Source organism: Aotus nancymaae, unplaced genomic scaffold, assembly GCF_030222135.1.
Source record: "Aotus nancymaae isolate 86718 unplaced genomic scaffold, 86718_ANA_hifiasm-v0.15.2.pri h1tg000030l, whole genome shotgun sequence".
In the NCBI taxonomy this organism is placed as follows: Eukaryota; Metazoa; Chordata; class Mammalia; order Primates; family Aotidae; genus Aotus; species Aotus nancymaae.
In genome coordinates this window covers 3,091,455-3,117,770 of record NW_026988443.1, presented here as the reverse complement: position 1 = coordinate 3,117,770, position 26,316 = coordinate 3,091,455, and the positions used below count along the sequence as shown (strand labels likewise).

Genomic DNA, 26,316 nt, shown 5'->3' with positions numbered 1-26,316 from the left:
TGTTGAACAATGAGAACACATGGACACAGGGAGGGGAGCACTATACACTTGGGTCTGTTGGGGGGGAGGGGGGATAGTGGGGGGGTGGGGAGTTGGGGAGGGATAGCATGGGGAGAAATGCCAGATATAGGTGAAGGGGAGGGAGGCAGCAAATCATACTGCCACGTGTGCACCTATGCAACAACCTTGCATGTTATTCACATGTACCCCAAAACCTAAAATGCAATTAAAAAAAAAAAAAAAAAAAAAAAAAAGTTGCAGCCTACAGGTGAAAGATATTGAGTAGAAAAAAAAAAAAAAAAAAGGCAGGTTTCTTAGGCATTATATTCTGATATTTCTAATTCAGTACCATTCTTAAAAAGTAAAGGATAGAAGAAAACAATGTAATCTGAGAAGAGGAAATATGCAATTAAGCTGTATCTATAACAAACCAAAACTATCAATATATGGAGCTAATTTTTTTAATGGAACTAAATTCCAAAAAAACCCCAAAAACCCTAGTTCAAAGGCCATTAAAACAATGGCTTCTGTCTATACAGTGACAGTCTTCATCAGACATATACAAAGAAATAGAAGAAATCTAACAGGTTAAATATTAAACATTTAATTTTTTTTCTAAGTTGAATATAGCCTAAAAAAATAGCTAAAATGTTGAAAATATAAAAGTTTTCCTCCAGACTTTGTAGGATTTTTTTCTCATCTCTTTAATGAGAAAGAAATATTACTTATATAATAAATTACTGAAATAAAACACAATAATATTTATTTAGTTTGCATAATGTGTCAGACATTCAGTTAAGAGGTTCACATATATGATCATTTAATCATACACACCACACCGAGTTAGGGATTATTATTCCTATTTAAAATATGACAAAAGTGGGGCTTAGAAAGATTAATTCAATTGTCCAAGGTCACACAGTTAATATGTAGAAGAGACAGGTTTTATAGCTAGGCCTGTATGAGATGTAAGGCCACTATACTATATTTCTTCCTTAAAAACAAAACTTTATTACACATATTTGGAGTGTTCTTTAATCTTTAAGAAAGTAACTCATGCAAAATTCTATGCATCTGTATTTTTAGAAGAGAAAGCATGAAACTCCCTCTTCCTCATTAATTTGAAAAGTGAGAGACTAAGTGTACTATATGTTTTTAGCTGAGATCTATATAAATATGTACATGATTTAGCAAATAAGTACTGATTTTCTTCCTCAATTTGGAAACTTGCAGCACAGAAAATAAGCTCTTATGACTAAAAAGCATTCCTTTCATATTGGCCTTTTCTCCAAAGACTGTCAAAGCAGATCAATCAATCTGAATTGGCATATTAAATGTGCTAGTCTACTTCATAGATTCAAAGCTTGGGTGTCACTGAATGTGAAACTGAATTATCTCAAGGGTGTGTCAACACACATGATCTGCTCTATCATGATAATTCTGCCATTAATGTAAAATATTACCTCAAGTAGCTGACCAAAAATACTTGTATTTTATTCACCTGCATGATGGCAAACATACATGGAACTCTCCAAGGACCTCATGAGAGAAAAATAATTCCTCAAGGAAGTAGGGGCTCAGAAGCCCAATCCTCTGGTTTAGAAGGGGGCAACTTGTCAGGATACAGATTATTAAATAAGGTGGGGCTAGAAGGGATTAACTGATAGGTTTGCTTCAAAGATCACTAGACCTTTAAAAACTGTGAATACAGTCAAAACAAGAAAAAAAGTAAAGTACGTACATTTCAGGTTAAGTTCATAAGTATATTCATATTTATTAATAACTGAGATTCCTTTCCTCAGAGAAAAATGTCATAAATACAGATTCATTAAAATAATACTAGATCATAACAATCCTTGTATGTCTTTATTCTGGACCATAAATCTTGCTTTCTTACTTCTGTTTTTCCTTCTTTTACATTTTAGCCATGAATATAAGAAGTTTCCATCCTGTAGATAAAATATTTCATATCAAAAAATTATATATCATGCCTATGATTGAAACTTTTAATTTTAATAGGTTCAATGGGTTGATTAGAATGATGTTATTAAATGTGCTTAAGCTCATTTTTTTGACTACCAATTCAAGTTTTCTAAGTTCTGGATTTTTTTTTTTAATCAAGGCATTGAATTTTAATTGGCTCAGGTATAAATACCAGTTGATAAGAGACTCTTCATTACCCTTCAAGACGGCAGAGAGAATTGAGGAGAAACTGTGTGGCTGGGCATATTCAGGCTATACTCTTTCAGAAGGATCTTTGATGCCTTGACTATTTTATGCTGTTTTATTATGATAATCATAAGAACTTCTATGCAGTACTCAAATTCCCTCCCATGCTTGTAGATAAATTTGGGTTTTTGGTCCCACACAAACACTTTCTTTCTTTGCCAAGCTAGTGAAGTTGTTATTTTTTAATCTTTTAAGGAAAAATTATGTCTCAAACTGGTTAAACTATTTGAGAGCATTAGAATAAAACGAGCCAAATAAAACTGAACCACATGCAAAATTTCCTTAAACCACCTTAAATTTCCTTAAATCTTTTGAAAGATTAATAAATCCTTTAAAACTGAATAGATTTGGAACAAAACTTTAAAAAGGAAAATAGCTACAATTCCATATTATAGGAGTGCTACATAACGTACCTACTAAATTAGGAGGAGCTTATAACCGTTCTTGGATTGTAGTAAACTCAACTTTCTGAGCAGATGGCCTTCCACCATTTAATTGCTCTTTAACTCCCTACAATCTGGCTTCTGGGCACACTACTCCACTAAAGTCTCTCAAAGGTTACCAGTAACCTAGATTATGGCAGCCAGCAACAGAAGTGCTAGAAGGGGATTTACGAATTAAACCCAATCAAATAATTTTACAGATTAGAAAACTACACTCCAGAGATGCTAGGAATCCTTCCCCAGTTTATACTCCAGGTGAATCACACAGGTCTAGAGAACTAGCACCTTAATTTCTGCCAGTACTTTGCTGCTCTTCCCAGCCAATGAGATAGTCAGCCTTCTTGAATCAAGAAATCAAAATTCTTCACATTTTAATATCCATGACACTGTTTTAAACTTCTTGATAGATTACTCTCTCCTGCCGGTCCTAGAACATCTCTTTACTCCACCATCTGCGTTACCCATACTGTGACAAAGAACAAAGACTGGAGCCTGGCCTTCCAAGAATTGTCTGCTCCCATAGGTTAATTTCCACCATGAACCATGTTCAATAGAATACAGTCTTGCATGTTTCATTTATATTAACTACTGGGCACCTCAATTAATTGCTATATCTGCATTGGAACTATCAAAATACAAATAACAAAGGCTAAGCCCAAGGTTGGATTCAGAAGCATGCAGTGTGCCTCCTGTGTTCTTAATCATTTTGCTAGGCAGAACATCCAACAGTATGAAACCTTTCCTATTTGTACTCTTGAATATTGAAATAGCATTTTCATGTCAGAATATTTTTTCGATGACTTTTTCTATAACACTAGAATGGCTTATTTATGTAAAAATTCTGCTGCATTCAACAACATCTATTTTGAGAAAAAAGATCAATTTTTCTTAAATTGGTTTAAAAACAAAACGAAGGGGGAAAAAAGCAATTCCTGGCTAGCTATTGCCTGTTAAATGCAATAGTTTCAGACAGAATCCCGCAAACATGTAGAAAGATGTTAGGTGTGTTTTCCTATTTAACCAGGAATCTTCTGTATTCTAATTAGTATAATACACATGTAAAAATAAGTCCATTTGCTATAGAACTATAGAAACCCACCCCTTAGTTACTATTAATGGATGTCCTCTAAGGGTCACCTTATCCTTAGTGGACAACTGTAATGCAAAATGCAATAAATCAGTAAAATGCACATGCAGTTTTTGCTGCAACCAGACCTCTTCCAAGTGTGAATGAGCTACAAAGGCTGGAAACAAACACAGTCTTCAAGAAACCATTCTCTCACATTAGCATGGCAAAGGCACTGCAGTATGAATGATGAAGATCTCATTCATAGATAATCCGTGGGTACCTGGAACCAGAATTACCTAGGCAACAGAAGATGATGGGCCCTTTAACAGGAACAAGTCAGGGTGAATGAGGAGAGGGAGTAAACACCTCCTGAAAGGGTTTTCCTTTGGATAAGGAAGAAGAAAATCCCTACTAAAATTACTGTTATAGATTTGTAGAGTTGGTTTCTCATCCTAGCATAACAGGGAAAAAGAAAGAAGGAAATAATTAACATGATGATATAATGAATCCCGGCATACGTTTTTGTACTGATGTGACATCTTTGTGTTTAATTTTTCCGATCACTTCCGCAGGCCTCTCAGCATCCTAAGGCACAGGTGCAACTGGGTTCCTATGATGTGATATTCAGCCAGGTTGTTCAACAAACAAGCTATTTCTCCTGTTCACTCCTTCATACCATTACAAAAGTCACTGCTTCCAAATGCTTGACATTTCCTCCTTCCTTTTCTTCTTCAGTTAATACCTTCATATTGGTTCTGCCACTTGACAACTGTGTGACCTTGGAGAGATTACTAAACCTCTCTGAGACTCACACTTTCTATCTGTAAAATGGATATAATCATATTTGTCTCAGAAAAAATGTTAAAATCAGATATAATGTTTATAAAAGTGGCTTGTACAGTGCCTATAAACAAAAGAAACACTATCAATAGTAGTTACCATTGTATCTTTCACTTCTATTCTCTGGTCCTGTCAGATACCAAACTAGGTTAAGAGAAGACAAGAGTTAAGACAAATTCTCTACTCTGAGGACCTCTTTGAGAAAGTCAGGCATGTAAACCAACAACTGCAATAGTGACAAATGTTATAACAAGGTGTACGCAAAAGAAATCAGTCTTAATGGCACAGCTTGTAAACACATGACTTGTTTTCTGGGAGTAATTTATAGGATAAGATAATATGGTGTTTTTTGTAATTTATTTTCCCCAAATAAAATATGCCATAGAAAAGTGGGGGTAGAGAAGCAGACACTGTTACCTTGTTTATAAGAATAAAGGATGGTCCAATGAACAGTTTGGGGTAAATTTTCTTTCATATATGACTTTCCCAGACAATATAAAAAAGTCTGGTATTTTATTTACTTGCTTTGTATCTATGTGGGGCCATCACAACTATTTAGTAAATATCTACTCTACTCATATATATCACAATGTTAGGTTTATTCCCTAAGATCTGAAGAACTTTGGATATAGAAGGAGAAAAAGACACTCAACAGAAATAAACAGGAAAGACTCAAGCACAGGAGGTGAGGCCTGGGCTCCTAGTTCCAGAGAGCAAAGTGCTCTCAGTTCTCATCTCTCTTCAGACCCCAGAGAAGAGACCAGCTACAGATTTAAAATAAGCAAAAAAGATTAAGCCAGAGCAATGAAAAAAGAAAGAAGGTCAAGAGATAACAAGGTATTTAAACACATTTCTAGTGTAAAAGATGGCAAATAAAAATGCATTAATGAATAAAGCAGAGCAGAGAAAACCTGTATAAAACAAATGACACCACTTAGAGTATCACCAAAGTGCTGCAGCAGGTGTGGGAGCTGACCCAGCAACTAGAGGGGCCTCAGAGGGGCACTTGGTCTGCAAGCACAATGGAGGACAGATGGGAGAAACAGAAGTGACATGGAAGGACTGATTAAAGGCCACAGTGGCCAGCCCCATGTACCACAAAGAGGACCACAGTCAGCAACAAAGCAGGACTTTTCTCCAAATATACAGAATGAGCTGGTTGGGATGAGTTAATGCTTCTACTGCAAACAACAGATTCTTGAAATAAAGCCTTGGCATTTGGCAAGGGTGATAAGAGTCTTGCTTTTTCCCAAACAGATCCCTGACTCATCAATGAGGTTAGCCAGGAGACAAAACTCCCATCACATTTCCCTCACCTCTAGCTGGGATGCTGGGAGTAGGAGACTACTACTTAATACACTGAGAATAATCAGCCCACTTAACACACTGATATGTGATTGAATGATGAGGTCTACCAGGTATGTGACAAAATAACCAGCAGGAAGAAAGAAAACCACCATATTAATGAAACACACAAACATTAGCATGGAAGTTATGCTTAAAATAAGCCAGACACAGAAGGACAAATATTGCATGATTCCACTTACATGAAGTAACTAGAATAGGTAAATTCATAGAGACAAAAACTAGAATAGAGATTACCAGGGGTTGGAGGGAGTAGAGAGAGAGGGTCACTGCTTAATGGGTACTGAAATTTTATTGAGGATGATAAAAAAAGTTTTGGTATACACAGTGGCAAGAGCTACATTACACTGTAAATGTACTTTATACCACTGACATGTATACTTATAAATGATTGAAATGATATATATAAATATATATTATAATATATAATGTAGAATTCATTAATTTCATTAATTCAATAATGCATTATTTATTATATTATATATTATATATAATATTTAATATGCATATAACATAATATATAGGATATATTATATGTCATATAGCTATATGACAAAATATATTTAATATATTATATATTAAATATATATTATTTAATATATATTAGTATAATGTGTTATTACATATTATATTTCTATATCATATATATTTTACTTTATTTTAAAAAAAGAAAAAATTTACTGTGGAGAATCAACAAATGGTGACAACTGGATAACCACATGCAAAGAATGAAGCTGGTTTCATACCTCATACCATATACAAAATTAAGTCAGAATGGATCACAGGTCTAAGCATAAGAGCTAAAACTATAAAATTCTTAGAAGAAAACATGGATATAAATCTTCATGACCTTGGATTAGGCAATGGTTTCTTAGACATGACACCATAAGCACAAGCAACCAAAAGAAAACAACAGATAAATGAGGCTTCTTCAAAATTACAAACTTCTGTGCTTCAAATGACACCAAGAAGAAACTGGAATAATAATCCACAGAATGGGAGAAAATATTTGCAATCATATAAAGGTCTCAGAATACATAAAGGACTGTTACAATTCAATCATAAAAAGAAACAAATCAATTAAAAAATGGCCACAGTATCTGAATAGTTCTGAATGTTCTAAAATTGGTTCTGGTAAATATACTGAAAACCACTTCATTGTATGCTTTAAATTAGTGAGTTGTATGGGATGCAAATTATACTTCAATAAATCTGCGATTAAAAATAAATGTTCAGTAAATGATAGCCATTAATGTTTAAAAAATACTCTGAAGAGAAAAGGTGAGTCAAGGAACAGAAGAAATCTTTTTTACTTGTAGAAAGACTTATGAACATACATGATCAACTATAAAAAACTGGAAGTACGAACAAGATGGCCTAGACAGATAACTATTAAAGGATTCTAAAAGCTGGAAAGAAAGCAGACTGGACTGGCCAGAGGCCTCAGCACTTGAAGAATAGCAATGCAGTGAGATTCCTGAGATCACACATATGCTAGGCTGGGCACTGCAGGAGTGTGCAGCCTGAAAACAACCAATGGACATAGAAAAAAAATCTGTTCTCTCTCACAAGAGGACTGGGAAATGGAAAACACAACAGAGACCAAGTGGGGAGTTCTAATCTCAGCTCTTCAACTGAGATACCAGTTTGCCAATCTGTCTTCAGCAGCAACTTCAAAGTCCTGGTGAGACAACCCAACCTCTGCTTCATAACCAGAGCACTGATGGCCCAACATATTTGCAGCACCAACAGAGAAGCCCCAGAGAGTTTTCCTGACTCCACAGTGCTCTACTACTCAGGTAGCCTTGGATAGTCCAATTCACCTGCAGAGGGTTCAAAGCAATGACAAGTCTACTCGACCCCTGCTCACACCAGGGGCAACAGCAATTAGGCTGATCCTCCCATGTCAGCTGAGCCTGGTTCTTCTGGCCTTCCATCCAGTGGCATAAGGAGACTTAGGACAAGAAGAAATGGCACATTCCCTATAGAGGAACACAAATTTGAATCAACAGGGAATTTTTCATTTGAAACTATGGAAGCCAGAGGAAGTGGCACAGTATGTCTTAGTGCTGAAGTAAAACAATTGTTAACTAGGAATCCTATATCCAATGCAACTACCCTTCAGGAATGAAAGTGAAATAAAGATGTTCTCAAAGGAAAACTAAGAAATTTGTTGCTAGCAGACCTACCCATAAATAATGTCTAAAGGAAGCTCTCCAAACAGAAAGAAAATGATAACAGAACGCTGGGACATTCAGAAAGGAAAGAACAATGGAATGGTAAAAACTGAGGTCAGCACAATAGACTATCCTTCATCTCATGAACTTCTTTAATCAAAGTTTATGGTTGAAGTAAACATTTTCACACAATCTGATGTGCTGCTCAGTGAAGGTAGAGGAAATACTTTTTAAAATTATGTCTAAGAAATGAAGAAGGTAAGAGAAACTAATGGAAGAAGTAAAATTTCTATAATTCACTTAAAGTAGCAGAATGATACCACTGCTAATGTTCTTCAGTGTGTGAATAAACAACCTACGATACAGTCATAGCATGGTGCACAACTCAGCAATAAAAAGAAACAGACTATGTAACATGGTTTAGATCTGTGTTCCCACCCAAATTTCATGTCCAGTTGCAATCTCCAGTGTTGAAGGTAGGGACTCTGCTGGGATGTGACTGGATCATGGGGGTTGAGTTCCCATGAATGGTTTGGCAGCATCCCCCCATGGTACTCTGTAGTGAGTGAGTTCTCATGAGATCTGTTTGTTTACAAGTGTTGTAAAGACCACAGACACTATGAAGAAACTGCAACTAATGGGCAAAACAACCAGCTAGCATCAAAATGGCAGGATCAAATTCACACATAATAATATTAACCTTAAATGTAAATGGACTAAATGCCCCAATCAAAAGACAGAGACTGGCAAATTGGATAGAGTCAAGACCCATTGGTGTACTGTATTCAGGAGACCCATCTCACCTGCAAAGACACACATATGCTCAAAATAAAGGGATGGAGGAAGATTTACCAAGCAAATGGAAAGCAAAAAAAAGCAGGGGTTGCAATCCTAGTCTCTGATAAAACAGACTTTAAACCATCAAAGATTAAAAGAGACAAAGAAGGGTATTACATAATGGTAAAGGGATCAATGCAACAAGAAGAGCTAAGTATCCTAAATATGCATACAGGAGCACCCAGATTTATAAAGCAAGTTCTTAATGACCTACAACTCTTTGACTCCTACACAGTAATCGTGAGAGACTTTAACATCCCACTGTCAGTATTAGACAGATCAATGAAACAGAAAATTAACAAGGATGTCCAGGACTTGAACTCAGATCTGGACCAAGCAAACCTAACAGACATTTACAGAACTCTCCACCCCAAATCCATAGAATATACATTCTTCTCAGCACTACATCACACTTACTCTAAAATTGACCACATAATTGGAAGTAAAACACTCCTCAGCAAATGCATAGGAACGGAAATCATAAACAGTCCCTCAGACCACAGTGCAATCACATTAGAGCTCAGGATTAAGAAACTCACTCAAAACCACACAACTATATGGAAAATGGATAACCTGCTTCTTCTGAATGACTACTAGATAAATAATGAAATAAAAGCAGAAATAAAGATGTTCTTTGAAACCAATGAGAATAAGGGCACAATGTACCAGAATCTCTGGGACACATTTAAAGCAGTGTTGTAGAGGGAAATTTATAGCACTAAATGCCTACAAGAGAAATGAGGAAAGATCTGAAATTGACACCTTAATGTCACAATTGAAAGAACTAGAGGAGCAAGATCAAACAAATTCAAAAGCTAGAAGAAGACAAGAAATAACTAAGATCAGAGCAGAACCGATGGAGATAGACACACACAAAAAAACTTTCAAAAAAACCCAATGAATCCAGGAGCTAGTTTTTTGAAAAGATAAACAAAACAGATAGACCACTAGCCAGATGAATAAAAAAGAAAAGAGAGAAGAATCAAATAGATGCAATAAAAAAATGATAAAGGGGACATCGCCACTGATGCCACAGAAATACAAACTACCATCAGAGAATACTACAAACACCTCTATGGAAATAAACCAGTAAATCTAGAAGAAACGGATACATTCCTGGACACTTATATCCTCCCAAGACTAAACCAGGAAGAAGTTGAATCCCTGAATAGACCAATAACAACGTCTGAAATTGAGGCAGCAATTAATAGCTTACCAACCAAAAAAAGTCCAGGACCAGATGGGTTCATATCTGAATTCTACCAGAGGTACAAAGAGAAGCTGGTATCATTCCTTGTGAAACAATTCCAAACAATGCAAAAAGAGGGAATCCTCCCTAACTCATTTTATGAGACCAATATCATCTTGATACCAAAACCTGGCAGAGACACAACTAAAAAGAAAATTTCAGGCCAATATCCCTGATGAACATCAATGTGTAAATCCTCAATAAAATACTGGCAAACTGAATGCAACAGCATATCAAAAAGCTTATCCATCACCATCAAGCTGACTTCATCCCTGGGATGCAAGGCTGGTTCAACATACACAAATCTATAAATGTAATCCATCAAATAAACAGAACCCAAGACAAAAATCACGATTATCTCAAGAGATGCAGAGAAGGCCTTCGACAAAATTCAACAGCACTTTATGCTAAAAACTCTCAATAAACTAGGTATCAATGGAACGTATCTCAAAATCGTAAGAGCTATTATGACAGACCCACAGCCAATATCATACTGAATGGGCAAAAACTGGAAGCATTCCCTTTGAAAACTGGCATAAGACAAGGATGCCCTCTCTCTCCACTCCTATTCAACAGAGTATTGGAAGTTCTGGCCAGGGCAAACAGGCAAGAAAAAGAAATAAATCGTATTCAATTAGGAAAAGAGGAAGTCAAATTATCTATATTTGCAGATGACATGACTGTATATTTAGAAGACCCCATCGTCTCAGCCCAAAATCTCCTTACGCTGATAAGCAATTTCAGCAAAGTCTCAGGATACAAAATCAATGTGCAGAAATCACAAGCATTCCTATACACCAATAACAGGCAAACAGAGAGCCAAATCATGAGAGAACTCCCATTCACAATTGCTACAAAAATATAAAATCCTAGGAATACAACTAACAAGGGATGCGAACGACCTCTTCAAGGAGAACTACAAACCACTGCTCAAGGAAATAAAAGAGGACACAAACAGATGGAGAAACATTCCATGCTCATGGTTAGGAAGAATCACTATCATGAAAATGGCCATACTGCCTAAAGCAATTCATAGATTCAATGCTATCCCCATTAAGCTACCACTGACTTTCTTCACAGAATTAGAAAAAGCCATCTTAAATTTCATATGGAACCAATAAAACGCCCGCATAGCCAAGATAATTCTAAGCAAAAACAAAGCTGGAGGCATCATGCTACCTGACTTCAAATTATACTAAGGCTACAGTAACCAAAACATCATGGTACTGAGACCAAAAGAGAGATGTAGACCAAGGTAACAGAAAAGAGGCCTCAGAAATAATGCCACTCACCTACAACCATCTGATCTTTAACAAACCTGACAAAAACAAGCAATCAGGAAAGGATTCCCTATTTAATAAACGGTGTTGGGAAAACTGGCTAGCCATATGCAGAAAGCTGAAACTGGATTCCTTCCTTACACAAACCTTATACAAAAATTAACTCAAGATAGATTAAAGATTTAAATGTCAGATCTAACACCATAAAAACCCTAGAAGAAAACCTAGGCAATACCAGTCAGGACATAGGTATGGGCAAGGACTTCATGACTAAAAACACCAAAAGTAATGGCAACAAAAGCAAAAATAGACAAATGGGATTGAATTAAGCTAAAGAGCTTCTGCACAGCAAAAGAAACTATCATTAGAGTGAACTGGCAACCAACAGAATGGGAAAAAATTTTTGCAATCTACTCATCTGACAAAGGACTATCCAGAATCTACAAATAACTGAAACAAATTTACAAGACAAACAAACAACCCCATCAAAAAGTGGGCAACGGATATGAATAGATACTTCTCAAAAGAAGACATTTATGCAGCCAACAAACATGAAAAAAGCTCATCATCACTGGTCCTTAGAGAAATGCAAATCAAAACCACATTGAGGTACCATCTCACACCAGTTAGAATGGTGATCATTAAAAGAATCAGGAGACAACAGATGCTGGAGAGGATGCAGAAAAATAAGAATGCTTTTACACTGTTGGTGGGGGTGTAAATTAGTTCAAACATTATGGAAGACAGTGTAGCGATTCCTCAAGGATCTAGAACTAGAAATACCATTTGACCCAGCAATCCCATTACTGGCTATATACCCAAAGGATTATAAATCATTCTGTTATAAAGACACATGCACATGTATGTTTATTGCGGCACTGTTCACAATAGCAAAGACTTGGAACCAACCCAAATGCCCATCAGTGATAGACTGGAGAAAGAAAATGTGGCACAGATACACCATGGAATACTATGTAGCCATAAAAAAGATGAGTTCATCTCCTTTGCAGAGACATGGATAAAGCTGGAAACCATCATTCTCAGCAAACTGACACAAGAACAGAAAACCAAACGCCGCATGTTCTCACTCATAAGTGGGTGCTGAACAATGAGAACACATGGACACAGGGAGGGGATCATTACACAGCGGGGCCTGTCTGGGGGCTGGGGGACTAGGGGAGGGAGAGCAGAAGGTGGGGGGATAAAGGGAGGGATAGCATTAGGAGAAATATCTAATGTAGATGACGGGGTGATGGATGCAGCAAACCACCATGGCATGTGTATACCTACATAACAAATCTGCATATTCCGCATATGTACCCCAGAATTTAAAGCATAATAAAAATAAATAAATAAATAGAAGTGTGTAGCTCCTCCCTCTCGCTCTCTTGTTCCTGCTCCCGCCATATAAGATGCCTGTTCCCACTTTGCCTTCCTCCATGAGTAAAACCTCCCTGTGTCCTCCCCAGAAGCCCGGAAACATGGAAGCTGCTATGCTTCCTGTACAGCCCTGCAGAACCATGAGCCAATTAAACCTCTTTTCTTTATAAATTACCCAGTCTTAGGTATTTCTTTATAGCAGTGTGAGAATGGACTAATACACTGTTGATACACGCAACAACTTGGATGAATCTCATGGAAATTATGTTGAGTGAAAAAGTCAATCCCAAAAGGGTAAATACAGTTCAATTTTTTATAATATTCTTAAAATGCCAAAATTATAAAATAAATAGCATATTAGTAGTTGCAAGGGGTTAAGAACTGGAGTGAAGGAAGTTAGTGTGGTCACAAAGGAGGAACACAAGGAAGCCTTATGGTGACATGGGATGGTACAATTAAGTATCTTGACTGTGGTGGTGGTTACACAAACTTTTTAATAAAATGTAACTAATTGTAAAATATGGACAAAAATAAAGAAACGAAAATATTTGAGAAAAAGTAAAAGACTCACAAGGTGATAAGAGTGTTTTGTATGTGTGAGGCCCTGGGCTACATTGTACAAGTTTGCCCAGAGAGTTTGCACTAACAGTGTGATTTACGGTGAACATCTTCTTTTTCCCTGGGGGGGCTGGTGCTTAAACAATTGAGATGCTGCAAGCTTACATAACTGACCTTTAGTAAAAACTATACACAACGAAGCTTGAGCAAGCTTCCCTGGTTGGCAACACTGTGCATGTGTTGACACATCCTCGCTAGGGTAATTAAGTGCATCTCATGTGATTCCACTGGAAGAAGACACTTGGAAGCCTGTGCCAAGGTTCCTCAGGACTTGCCCCATGTGCCTTTTCCCTTTGCTGATTTTATTCTGTATCCTTTCACAGTAATCAACCCTATGTGTAAGTGTAACAGCTTCTGACTTCTGTGAATCCTCCAGTGAATTCTAGTGGCCGAGGGTAGTCATGGGATCCCTGACATACCTTCTTTCGAGGGCAAGCACTTCTACCATTTTCAGAAATGCTTGTAGTAGTAAACCACTCCCTATTTACTTTCCTAACTTGTGGCAGGGTTTAAAGCACCTAGTGAATTCCCACAGACCAGTTGGTTACAAAATCTGACCTGGTCAATCATGACTAAGTGGCTACTGACACCAACATTTCAAACAGAGGGCTGTGCATCTGCGGATATATCTGACTCCTCTATCTCATCAGTCCACTTCACCCAGCCCTGGGAACAGACATGGGCATGCCAGGCCTTTCCTTCTGCTTAAAATGGCTGAGAAAATGGCAAGGCAGCTTCAGTACTTTATATACCACCACAACCAAGCTGCCAACCGCGCGGGGACATACCCACTTCCAGTAGTTTTCTGCTGTGAATCTCCCCATCACCTCCTGCTCAGAAACTGTATACAACACTGCACAGAGGTAATCTACCACATGGCCATAGGAGAGAAGCCTTTCTCCACTTGGGAGGCATGACAGATAATTCAGTAGCAGCAGTACGAAGTAATTTTGATATAAAACATACCTGTAGAGTGAATTCTCTTTAAAATTCACTCTCAGTCACTCATATCCTGATAAGCTTTCTTGAGCAGGAGAGAAGGAGTTGCAGGTGGTATGCAGTATACCAAAATTTACACATAACCCACAGCCATCATTATATGTGTCAAGCATGAAACAACTGTTTAAACTGATGATTCTGTTCACTATATGCCTATGAAATGCTTGGATGTTCTCTGGCTCCTGTCCCCACACCTCAAATCTGTGATCTATTACTTTATTATCTAAGAAAAGGCTTTGAGGTTTCATCACTCTAGAGAAGCGGGTCAGACATGTGAAATACTATTTTAATGATACACATTAGTCTCAAAATGGCTCAGTCACAGCACTGGTAATATGAGTTGGATGAATTCCCTATTTTGCCATGTCTTCAAGTAAAATGGTGTATTTCAAACTGGTACAGACTGTACACTTGCACTGCACCTACAAACTCTTGTTGACACAACACAGTCTGAATAAGTAGCTACTAAATGCGAAAATTTAAAAACTATTCCTTCCCCAACACGTCGCCAAATGCTGAGAACAACTTTGCCAGTTGTACCAACACAACCGGTAACTAAGATAAAGGCCAAATTCCCCCTTACCGAAGGAGCTACCAGCCAGTGAGAAATTCCCATCACAAATTAACACAGGAATTTTATGTTCTTGACAAAACCATAGCATCTATTTACAAGTCTCTCAAATAGCTTCTCATCCATAAACAACTCAGAGTCATTACATGTTTTGTTGAAGACCAGCAAAGGAGTCAAAGAAACAGTGTAATAGAACCTAGTGGGGCCGTTGGCTCTCCCTTTCTCTTATTGAAACAAGCACTTACTGCTGTGTGTATGTGTGTGTGTGTGTGTGTGTGTAATATGTATTTGTATTTTTTTAAATACAAGGAGCATTTCCATTTGTAAGCCTATCTTCTTTAAGCACTGATGCCATTCTTATTAAATGCATGTTAACTGTTTAGAATCCCAGGCACACACGCAGGTTCATTCCCTTTCTCCTCAGGCAGTTTCCACAATCCACAACATTCTCATTTTAACAGTCGTCATTACTGGTATCATTTAATACTTGAGGGTTTGCTCAAGTCAATATCAATCCTGCTGATCCTACAAACAATTTTGTTGATACAACACAGTCTGAATCCATAGCTACTAAATGTAAAAATTTTAAAACTATTCCTTCTCCAACATGTCACCAAGTCACTGTTGCTGTAACAACTGTGTCAGTCATGCAGCCTTGTCACGGAGCCACAGAGCAGGAGAGACATCAAGCACAAGGCCTTTCGGGGAATCTCACTCCTCCTGCTACCCAAATCCACTGCTTCTTCTCAGAGACACTTGACACCTTAAACTCAGCATTCTGAAGGTGGAAATGTTTACCTGGAAGGCACTTTGTTGGACCCACCTGAAACCTACTTCCTCATTAACAAATAATCCTTTACCACAAGTAAATCTTAACTAACCAGAAGAGGGAGAAGACTTTCCTTCAGAAGGAACAACAAAAACTTATTCAGAACACAAATTTTCTCTTCAGTTAAGCTTAAATGTCTTCGGACTTTGGACGAGTCCTACTTGAGAAATACAAAATCTCTTTACCTGATTGGAAAACCTCATGCTCACGGTACGTTGATTCTTTAGTGGGACATAGCGCTGGACAGGATCAATGTCTTTAGGACTGATTAGTTCATCAGCTGAAAAAAAGAAGGGGAATGACATTATTGAAAATGTGTTTGCATAACACTGGAAACCAACTAGACGTTTAGAAAATACTCCTCTCAACAAGGGCAGAATATACATTTTTCTCAGTGTACATGAAACAACCTCCACCAGGATATACCACATACTAGGCCATAAAATAAGTCTCAATATTTAGAAAAGGACTGAAATCGTAAAAACTATATTCACTGACCACAAGATAATGAAATCAGGAATCGGTAACAGAAAGAAATCTTATAAATTCACACATATGTGGAAATGAAAACATACTATTAAATAACTAATGGGTCAAATAATAAATCAAAAGGGAAATGAGAAAATGCATTCGAATATATATATATATATTTTTACAGCCAAGCATGCATTTAATACTGTAGCTACAAATCTCACAGCAGCAAGAATAAGAAACACATACAATGACCCATATCATATATACACAATGGTGTTTTTCACACATTAGGAAAAGGGAATGGATGTTGAAAAATTAATTTAGGAATATTATTCCATGCAGTAAAAAAATTAGGAAAAAAGTAAAAGACTAGCAGAAATCTTAAGGTGTCTGACTGATTGCACAATCAACCTTTGGTAAGCCATAATGAACACCTCAAGGTAATATAAACTGGGTGGGTATTACCATGGTATAGAACTTTAATCTCTTATTTCAATCTAATATGAGTATCTAGGTAAATTCTTTATAAATACTTTCCTCTACTCAAAAATAAAACCTACAGGCCAAAAGAAAAAATGCATGCTATTATTAAACACATAGTGTTCTTATTAAAAACATGCTTTATTTTGAACAAGGGATTATTATATCTCCTTCAGAAGTAACTATTCTATACAACGTAGTTTAGGCAATGTATTTTTAATATTCCAGGTTGCTGCTGCTATATAGCATTTTCAAGAAAAAAAAATCTCTATTTGAAATCAGAAAAATGTACAAGTCAGCAGTTTAATTAATTCAGATTGTTTTAATAGCACCTTATCCACACTTCATGTACAAGAGAATGAAGACATTCCACGTTTCTTTAAAAATATATATCAACTAAGCACTTCAATGGTTCTCTATTTCGAAGTTGCTACTTAAAAAATAACTTTAAAAAGTTAGATTCAAAAATCTGTTGTTTTAAAGAGGTTTTGGGAGAAATACCCAAAACACAAACCTTTAGTCAGTCAAAATCAAAGTACAGAATCCTCTCCTACAAATGTGCTTCTCCAAAAGAATCTCAAGCATTTTATCTCTGCACCATTATCATCCTTACTTAAGCTTTTTCTTCAAAAAAAAAAAAAAAAAAAGATAAAACAAATGATAAACCCTAAAGACTGGCTACACATACACTTTCATTTGTCTACAGAATCTGTATATACACAGCCATTACCAGCCAGCATAATATGTGATAATTTGGAAGATCTCTGGTACTTGGTTATTTTAATTACCTGTGTCATTGTGGTCACCAGTTACCACACAAAAACCATTTTAAATACACCTTGATCAGTATGTTTGCCAATCTATGAAAGTCCCTGAACCTGACTGATACTAAATGACAGACTGAGGAGGGAAAAAGAGGCAAAAGAGGTTTCACTCCTACATACTAAAAGATCAAGGGAAAATTATTACAATACTAAGAGAAAGAGTTACAACTTATAATTGAATTTTGAGATTAAATATCTATATTAAAATATCTCATAAAAAAAAATTTACCTGATCTTACTAGGGCGGGAGCAATAATACTATCACTGGGTCTTTGTAGGTAAAAATCACGTGTTGATTTTTTGATCTGCATAAATACTGTAACACATTTAATAAAATAACACGTTTGAAAAGTTGGCAAGAATTTGCATTTCTCCATTAGTCTCATAGAAAAAAAGCATCTATGCCACCCATAAGGCCGGTCGCCGCCTCTGCCTTCCCTGATCTTCGGCCGCCGCCGCTGCTGCCGCTGCCGCTGCCGCTGCCGCCGTCTTGTTTATCTACAGTCACCGACTCCCCCTCGGCCCCGCCGGAGCGCGAGGGGAGGCGAGCCCCGGAGCCGCCGCCGCCACCGCGGAGAGCGAACTCGCGAAGCGCGGGGTGCGGACGAAGCCAGAGGGCGTCTAATATATTTTCTGATGAGATAAATGAGAATAAAGACAAACGCCAAAATTAATGGGATGTGGGTAAAAGAATGCTCAGAGAAAAAATTATACCTATAAATGCCTATATTAAACAGAAGAAAAAAATCTCAAATCAATAACCCATTTTTCCACCTTAAGACAGTGGATGAAAAGCATACTACATCAAAAGGAAGCAGAAGGAAGGAAATAATAAAGATTAGAGTGGAAATCAATGAAACAGAGTATAGAAAACGCAGAATCAAGGACACCAAAAGTAGTTTCTTAAAAACCTCAATAAAGGCCGGGCGCGGTGGCTCACGCCTGTAATCCCAGCACTTTGGGAGGCCGAGGCAGGTGGATCACGGGGTCAAAAAATCGAGACCATCCTGGTCAACATGGTGAAACCCCGTCTCTACTAAAAAAAATACAAAAAATTAGCTGGGCATGGTGGCGCGTGCCTGTAATCCCAGCTACTCAGGAGGCTGAGGCAGGAGAATTGCCTGAATCCAGGAGGCGGAGGTTGCGGTGAGCCGAGATCGCGCCATTGCACTCCAGCCTGGGTAACAAGAGCGAAACTCCGTCTCAAAAAAATAAAAAAATAATAAAAATTAAAAAAAAAAAAGAAGCTCAATAAAACTCACAAATCTTTAGCTAGATTGACCAACAAAAAAAGAAGACTTAAATTACTAAGTCAAGAATGCAAGAAAGAAACATTATCACAGGCCTAAAGGATTATAAGAGAATAATATCAACGAATATATGTCAACAAATTAGATAACCTAGATGAAATGGACAAATTAGTCCAGGAAAACAGAAACTACAAAAACTGAATTAGGATGGAATGGAAAATCTAAACAGATTTGTAAAAAATACATAAAGTAATTGAAACTTTACACACACACACACACACACACACACACACACATGGCGAGCTCAGGACTAGATGGTGTCACTGGTAAATTCTACCAAGCAATTAAAGAAAAATTAAAGTCAATGTTTCACAAACTGTACCAAAAACAAACAACAACCAAAAGAAAAAAAAAGGACACCTCCCAACTCATTCTAATAGGTCAGTATTATTCTAACACCAAAATCAAAGTATTGCAAGAAAATTACAAACCAAAATATGTTATGAATACAGACACAAAAAACTGAAATAAAAAACTAGCAAACTAAATCCAGTAACATAAAGAAGGGATTACACACCATCACCAAGTAGAATCTACCCCACAAATGCAAGGGTGGCTTAACATCCCCAAAATCAATTACTGATAGACCATATCAACAAAATAAAGGACAAAAACACTATATGATCACTTAAACAGACTGAGAAAAAGCATCTGACAAAATTCAACACCCTTGAATAAAAAAGCATTCAACAAAGTAGGAACAGAAGAAAACGTATTCAACCTAATAAAGGGCATCTGTGAAAAAGCTACAGCTAATACCACACTCAATGGTAAAAGACTGAATGCTTTTCACCCAAAGATCACGAATAAGACAAGGATGTGCACTCTCACCACTTCTATTTAACATTGAAGTGTAGGTTCCATCCAGGGAAATTGAGAAAGAAAAAGTAAATAAAAAGTATCAGATTGGAAAGGAAAAAGCTACAGTAATTAACAGTGCGGTATTAGCATAAGCATAGACACAGAAATATCATAGAGATTACAGAAATAAACCCTTGCATATATAGTCAACTGATTCTTGACAAGACGGTGCCAAAACAATTCAACAAGGAGAGAAAGGGTTTTTCTTTGTTTTGTTTTGAGACAGAGTCTTGCTCTGCTGCCCAGGCTGGAGTGCAGTGCACAGTTTTGGTTTACTGCACCTTTGACCTCCGAGGTTCAAGTGATTCTGGTGCCTCAGTATCCTGAGTAGCTGGGATTACAGGCATGTACCACCATACTTGGCTAATTTTTTTGTAGAGACAGGGTTTTGTCATGTTGGCCAGGCTGGTCTCAAACTCTTGGCCTCAAGGGATCCACCAGCCTTGGCCTCCGAAGTGTTGGGATTACAGGCGTGAGCCACCATGCCCAGCCAAAAAAAGTTTTTTATTGACAAATAGTGCTGAGACAATTGGATATTCAAATGCAAAAGAATGAAGCTGGAACTTTTCCTCACACCATATATAAACAACAACTCAAAACAAATCAAAGAGTTAAAACTGTTAGAAGAAAACATAGGAGGAAGTTTTTGTGACTTTGATTTAGACAAAACTATGACAGCAAAAGTGATAAAAGAAGTAAAGAGATAAATTGGATTTCATCAAAATAACTTTTTTGTGCTGCAAATGACCCATCAAGAAAGTGAAATTAGAGCCCACGGAATGTGAGAAAACATTCACAAATCAGGTATCTTATAAGGGATTTAAATCTAGAAGATATAAAGAACTCATAACAATGTAATAATAAAAAGAAAATAAAAACAATTAAAAAATAGCCACAGTGTCTAAATAGGCATTTATCCAAAGAAGATATACAAATTACCAATAAGCACACGAAAAAATGCTCACAACATTAGTCATTTGAGAAATGCTAATCAAAACCACAATGAGATATCACTTCATATCTATTATGAAGGCTACAATTAAAAAAAGAAAATAGGTAAGAACAAATGTTGGCAAAGATGTAGAGAAATAGAAACCCTCAAAGAGTGTTGATAGGAAAGCAAAATGATATAGTAGGTTTGGAAAACAGTCTGGAAGTTGCTCAAAATGTTAAACGTAAGAGTTAGCGGGCCGGGCGCGGTGGCTCACGCCTGTAATCCCAACACTTTGGGAGGCCGAGACTGGTGGATTACGAGGTCAAGAGATCGAGACCATCCTGGTCAACATGGTGAAACCCCGTCTCTACTAAAAATACAAAAAAATTAGCTGGGCATGGTGGCGCACGCCTGTAGTCCCAGCTACTCGGGAAGCTGAGGCAGGAGAATTGCTTGAACCCAGGAGACGGAGGTTGTGGTGAGCCGAGATCGCGCCATTGCACTCCAGCCTGGGTAAGAAGAGCGAAACTCTGTTTCAAAAACAAAAAACAAACAAACAAAAAAAAACGTAAGAGTTAGCATAGACCCAGTAATTACATGCCTAGGTATACATCCAAGAAAAATGAAACGATAATTTTACATAAAGTTTATAGCAGCATTACTTACAATAGCTAAGAAGTGGAAACAACCCAAATGCTCATCTCGTGATGAATGGGTAAATAAAGTGTAATGTGTATCTATAATGGAATATTGTTCTGCCATAAAAAGGAATAAATTGCTGAAACATGTTACAACATGGATAAACCTTGAAAATATTAGGCTAAGTGAAAGAAGCCAGACACGAAAGTCCACATTATCAGTATTGACTTATACGAAATGTCCCAAATAGGCAAATCTATAGAATTAGAGAGTAGACTTACTCACCATTGCCTAATCCTGGAGGAAAGAGTGAATTAACGAGAGGAAAATGAGGAGTGACTGCTCCTGAGCATGAGGTTTTTTGGCAGGGAGATGATGAAAACATTGTAAAATTGATTGCAGTGATGGTTGCACAACTGTATAAATATACTAAAAATCAATTAATTGTGAACTTTAAATAGGTGAAATGTATGGTATGTAAATCATATCCCAATAAAGCTCTTCTAAAAATAATAGGAAAGAAATCAGTTAGATTTCTTTCAGAAAAATCAAAAAAATAATAGGAAGGAAATCAGTTTGTTAAGAAGAAGCAGTGTTTCCTGATACAAAACTCTAAAAGAGATTTCTGAGAAGGGGCGTTTTGTTACGGGGCACTGACCAACATGAGGGCAACGTCCTCAACTGCTGCTGCACTGTAAACATGGAAGCCCATTTAACTTGGTAGTTCCTTATGGCAACTTTTGATAAAATCCAAGGACATAAGAAAGAAGAAAATTTAGAGTGAGAGGCGGTGGGGAGGAAGGGGCTAAGTCTGTAGTTTTCTGCTGTCTTCTGCTGTAACACACCTAAGGGATACCCATCATCACCGGAGGCCCACTCACTACAGCAGGTTTTCTCCACGGGCCTGGAAGAGAATATGCCGGGGACAGGTGGCAGTGGTGGGAAAAGGCCCTGAAATGCAGTTCTGCAAAACCTCCTTGGAGTGCGAGTTATCAGTTGTCTATACAAATTTACAGTGCGCATATTTTCCAACCCAGCAAGTCTGTATCTATAAAGTTATCTTAGTTATGCTCACATGTGTGCAAATTAGTTGAACAATAACAACAACAAAATTAAACCTCTTTTTGTGTGTGTGTGTGTGTGAGATGGAGTCTTGCTCTGTTACCCAGGCTGGAGTGCAGTGGCGCAATCATGGCTCACTGCAATCTCCCTCCTGAGTTCAAGCAATTCTTCTGCCTCAGCCTCCCAAGTAGCTGGGACTACAGGCACAGGCCACCACGTCCAAATTTTTTTTTTTTTTTTTTTTTTTTTTTGGTAGAGATAGGGTTTCACCATATTGGCCAGGCCGGTCTCAAACTCCTGACCTCATGATCCACCCGACTCAGCCTCCCAAAATGCTGGGATTACAGGTGTGAGCCGCTGCGCCTGACCACAAAATCCAATTTCTAAAGTGAGTTTGTGCACTTCTTCATTTTTACTGCATGTAAGCTATACAACTTGCATGTAAGCTATACAACATTTCATTCTTGATCTTCAGCTCTAAAATGATCACTCAAAAACAATACTATGCTAAGTTTTGTATAAATGTACCTGTATATAATATTTACTAAAAAAGTTACAGTTCATTTTCCATAGCATTTTATATGTTGCTTTTAGGTAGTAAATATGACAGAGCAGGGAATCAATGGTTACAAATTTCTTTGCAGCTTTAGGAATATTTCTACATTAGATTTCTATTCTGGGGTACTTTCCAGGCACATATGCAATGTTAATTGAGACAAAATCACCAAAGGATTTTAGTAACTCTTGGAAGATCTTTTCAATAATAATTAAAGTAGTATCAATAGTAGAATAACAAGAAAAAGGGGGAAGAAGAGCAGCAGCAGAGTCTGCCAGAGCCACGGCTGCCTCTGCAGCAGCAGCAATACCTACAGTTATTCAGCTCCAGGCATTAAGTATTTCACATATACTCATTCATTAATCCTCACAACGATTTTGTCATTTTACAGATGATGAACCAGAAACACCTGAGTGTTTAAGCAACTTTCTTGTGGTTAATATACAGCAAAGCTGAGACACAGTCAGCTTCCAGAGTCAGGGCTCTTAAACACATACTAATCCTGCCCTTTAAGAACCCTGACATTCTACACAACATTGGTGAAAACAATACCAGGAGGAGGGAGAAATAAAAAAGACTATCTAGACATGTTACGTTTTTCCTATCTAAATCAGGTTGCATATTACCAATGTTCTCCTTCCTCTCTGAAAAAAATATACTTCTTCAAAATTTAAACCAAACCAATAAAAGCAGATATCGACATATAACTTTAATGTATTAATTTCAGTTTAGCTCACATGATACGGGATTAATTAGTACACTGATATTCTAAATAGGCAGCAAATTATTTCCCTATTTATTTCATTTGTATGATCACTGAGATGTGAAAAAATTTCTAAAACCAACAAGTTTTTAGTCATGCTATAGAAATTAAATTCTATCTTTATTACAGTATTTTATTGTTTATAAATGGTGACAGATAAATTAAGAAACCTTGTATCCTTTTAAAGCATAAATGCTAATCTATTAAAATTGATAAGAACTGAATAGTTAACCAAGTCTTTCGAAAGCTTATTTGTTTGCATTTCCTTCATATGTCTCTCTTTGTGCCACACTTTTCTACCTAGCTTGATGTTCCAACTTACACCATGTGCTCATCTATAACCTCATAGACTGTATCCTTCTTATACAAGGTAATACCCCGGTACCTAGTACAGCAGCCAGTACCTAGCAGGCACTCTATAGACTTACTAAGCAAAAGAATAAATTAGTGGGTTAGCAAATACAGAAACACTAATTGCCATACTCATTAATTTCCATAATGGTAAAAGTGATAAATGTCATTAAAAGGTCAAGTTTTTGGCCTCCCTTTTTTTTTTCCCACTGTATTGATTTTTATCATTCAGTGAAACTGGTTTTCTGGTGAAGAGTGACAATCCTGAAAGAACTTATATCCAACCAACTACAGAATATTTAAAATGAAAATAAAAGGATGAGGGTAAGAGGTCAATGGCTTTCCACATTTGCAGAACAGAACCACACCTCCAAGATAATCAAGAATTTTTATAAAAGAGATATCTGTCTTTAAATCCTAAGAACATAGGGATTACATTAATTAATATTTATATTTTTTATGCACAGAAAGTTTATAAAATATATCCTTGGCTTACCTCAGCAAAAACTGTCTAGGGTAAAAAGAAAATATTAAGAAAAATCTTTGTTTCTTTAATGAAATGATAATTTCAAGAAAATTTAATAGAGCAAGTATTTTTTTATCATGACACAAAAATTACATAGGACATACTAAAATAGGCTCAGCAGATATTTACAGGGTAAAATTATGTACTTCAAAGCCTAGCTGATCCTCAGCTGTGGTGACACATATTAGTAACACACGTATTATGAAATGAGTTACTTAGAGAAAAAGAAAATGCAGATCCTTAACCTCATATTATACCAAAAAATTCCAAGTGTGTGTGTGCACATATGCACGCATTTTACTCAACTGATTAACAAGGACGGACTTTCGGCCGGGTGCGGTGGCTCACGTCTGTAATCCCAGCACTTTGGGAGGCCGAGGCGGGTGGATCACGAGGTCAAGAAATCGAGACCATCCTGGTCAACATGGTGAAACCCCGTCTCTACTAAAAATACAAAAATTAGCTGGGCACGGTGGCGCGTGCCTGTAATCCCAGCTACTCGGGAGGCTGAGGCAGGAGAATTGCCTGAACCCAGGAGGCGGAGGTTGCGGTGAGCCGAGATCGCGCCATTGCACTCTAGCCTGGGTAACAAGAGCGAAACTCCGTCTCAAAAAAAAAAAAAAAAAAACAAGGATGGACTTTCTAAAATTAAGTGGTAAATTCCACAGCACAAATTAAATAGGAAAACACTGGTAGATCTGAGTGTGTAAAGATTTTAAGTTCTCCTACTGAAAATACAGGAAAAGCAAAGTTTAAAGGCAAACAAACAAGGAAAATATTAGAGAGGTTTTATACTCTTAATATATAAAACATTCTCCTCTAACCTCTCCAACCTACTTGTTTGGAAATACTGAGCTACGCTTCAAAATGTATTCAAGAGATTTCCAATACATTTTTTTCTGAAAAAAAATATATATATGTGTGTGTGTGTGTGTGTGTGTGTGTGTGTGTATATATATATAAAACATTCATGTATACTGATAAGAAAAACCATAAAACCAAGATTAATTGGCAAAAAAAATTACCAGACAACTCACAGAAGAGTGACTAAGAAATACATTTCTAATAGGATGCAAATGAAAACGATGCAATTTATTATCTTATTAGGCTAGCAATGTTTTTACTTTTAATAGGAATATTTCATGCCACAGAGGTTACTGGTGAAAACTGCTTAATATTCAAGTTTATCAAAATAATACATATATATATATATTTTTTTTTTTGGAGACAGAATCTTGCTCTGCCACCCAGGCTGAAGTGCAGTGGTACGAACTCTGCTCACTGCAACCTCCGTCTCATGGGTGCAAGCAATTTTCCTGCCTCAGCTTCCGAGTAGCTAGGACTACAGGCACGTGCTACCATGCCCAGCTAATTTTTTGTATTCTTAGTAGAGAGGGGGTTTCACTAGGTTAGTCAGGATGGCAGGATGGTCTCTCCTGACCTCGTGATCTGCCCACTTCAGCCTCCCAAAGTGCTGAGATTACAGGCATAAGCCACTATGCCTGGCCAAGAATATATCTTTTTTTAACCAGTAACGTTTATTAATGTTTTCAAAAAATCCACCCTAAAAAATTCTAGTATTCACCTGCCTTAAATTATATAGTATGTAAAGCTCTAACCTCTAATGGATCAGGATTATGTACTAATACA

General features: G+C 37.0%; 1 protein-coding gene across 1 annotated transcript in view; it reads right to left on the bottom strand.

Annotated features, from left to right (window-relative positions):
• The window catches only part of LOC110568865 (phosphorylase b kinase regulatory subunit beta-like), a 65,696-nt gene that overhangs the window by 31,862 nt on the left and 7,518 nt on the right, over window positions 1–26,316 (bottom strand). The window contains exon 5 of the mRNA XM_064383028.1: window positions 16,072–16,166. Coding sequence (XP_064239098.1) covers window positions 16,072–16,166 — 95 coding nt within the window. The remainder of the gene's footprint in view (window positions 1–16,071; window positions 16,167–26,316) is intronic.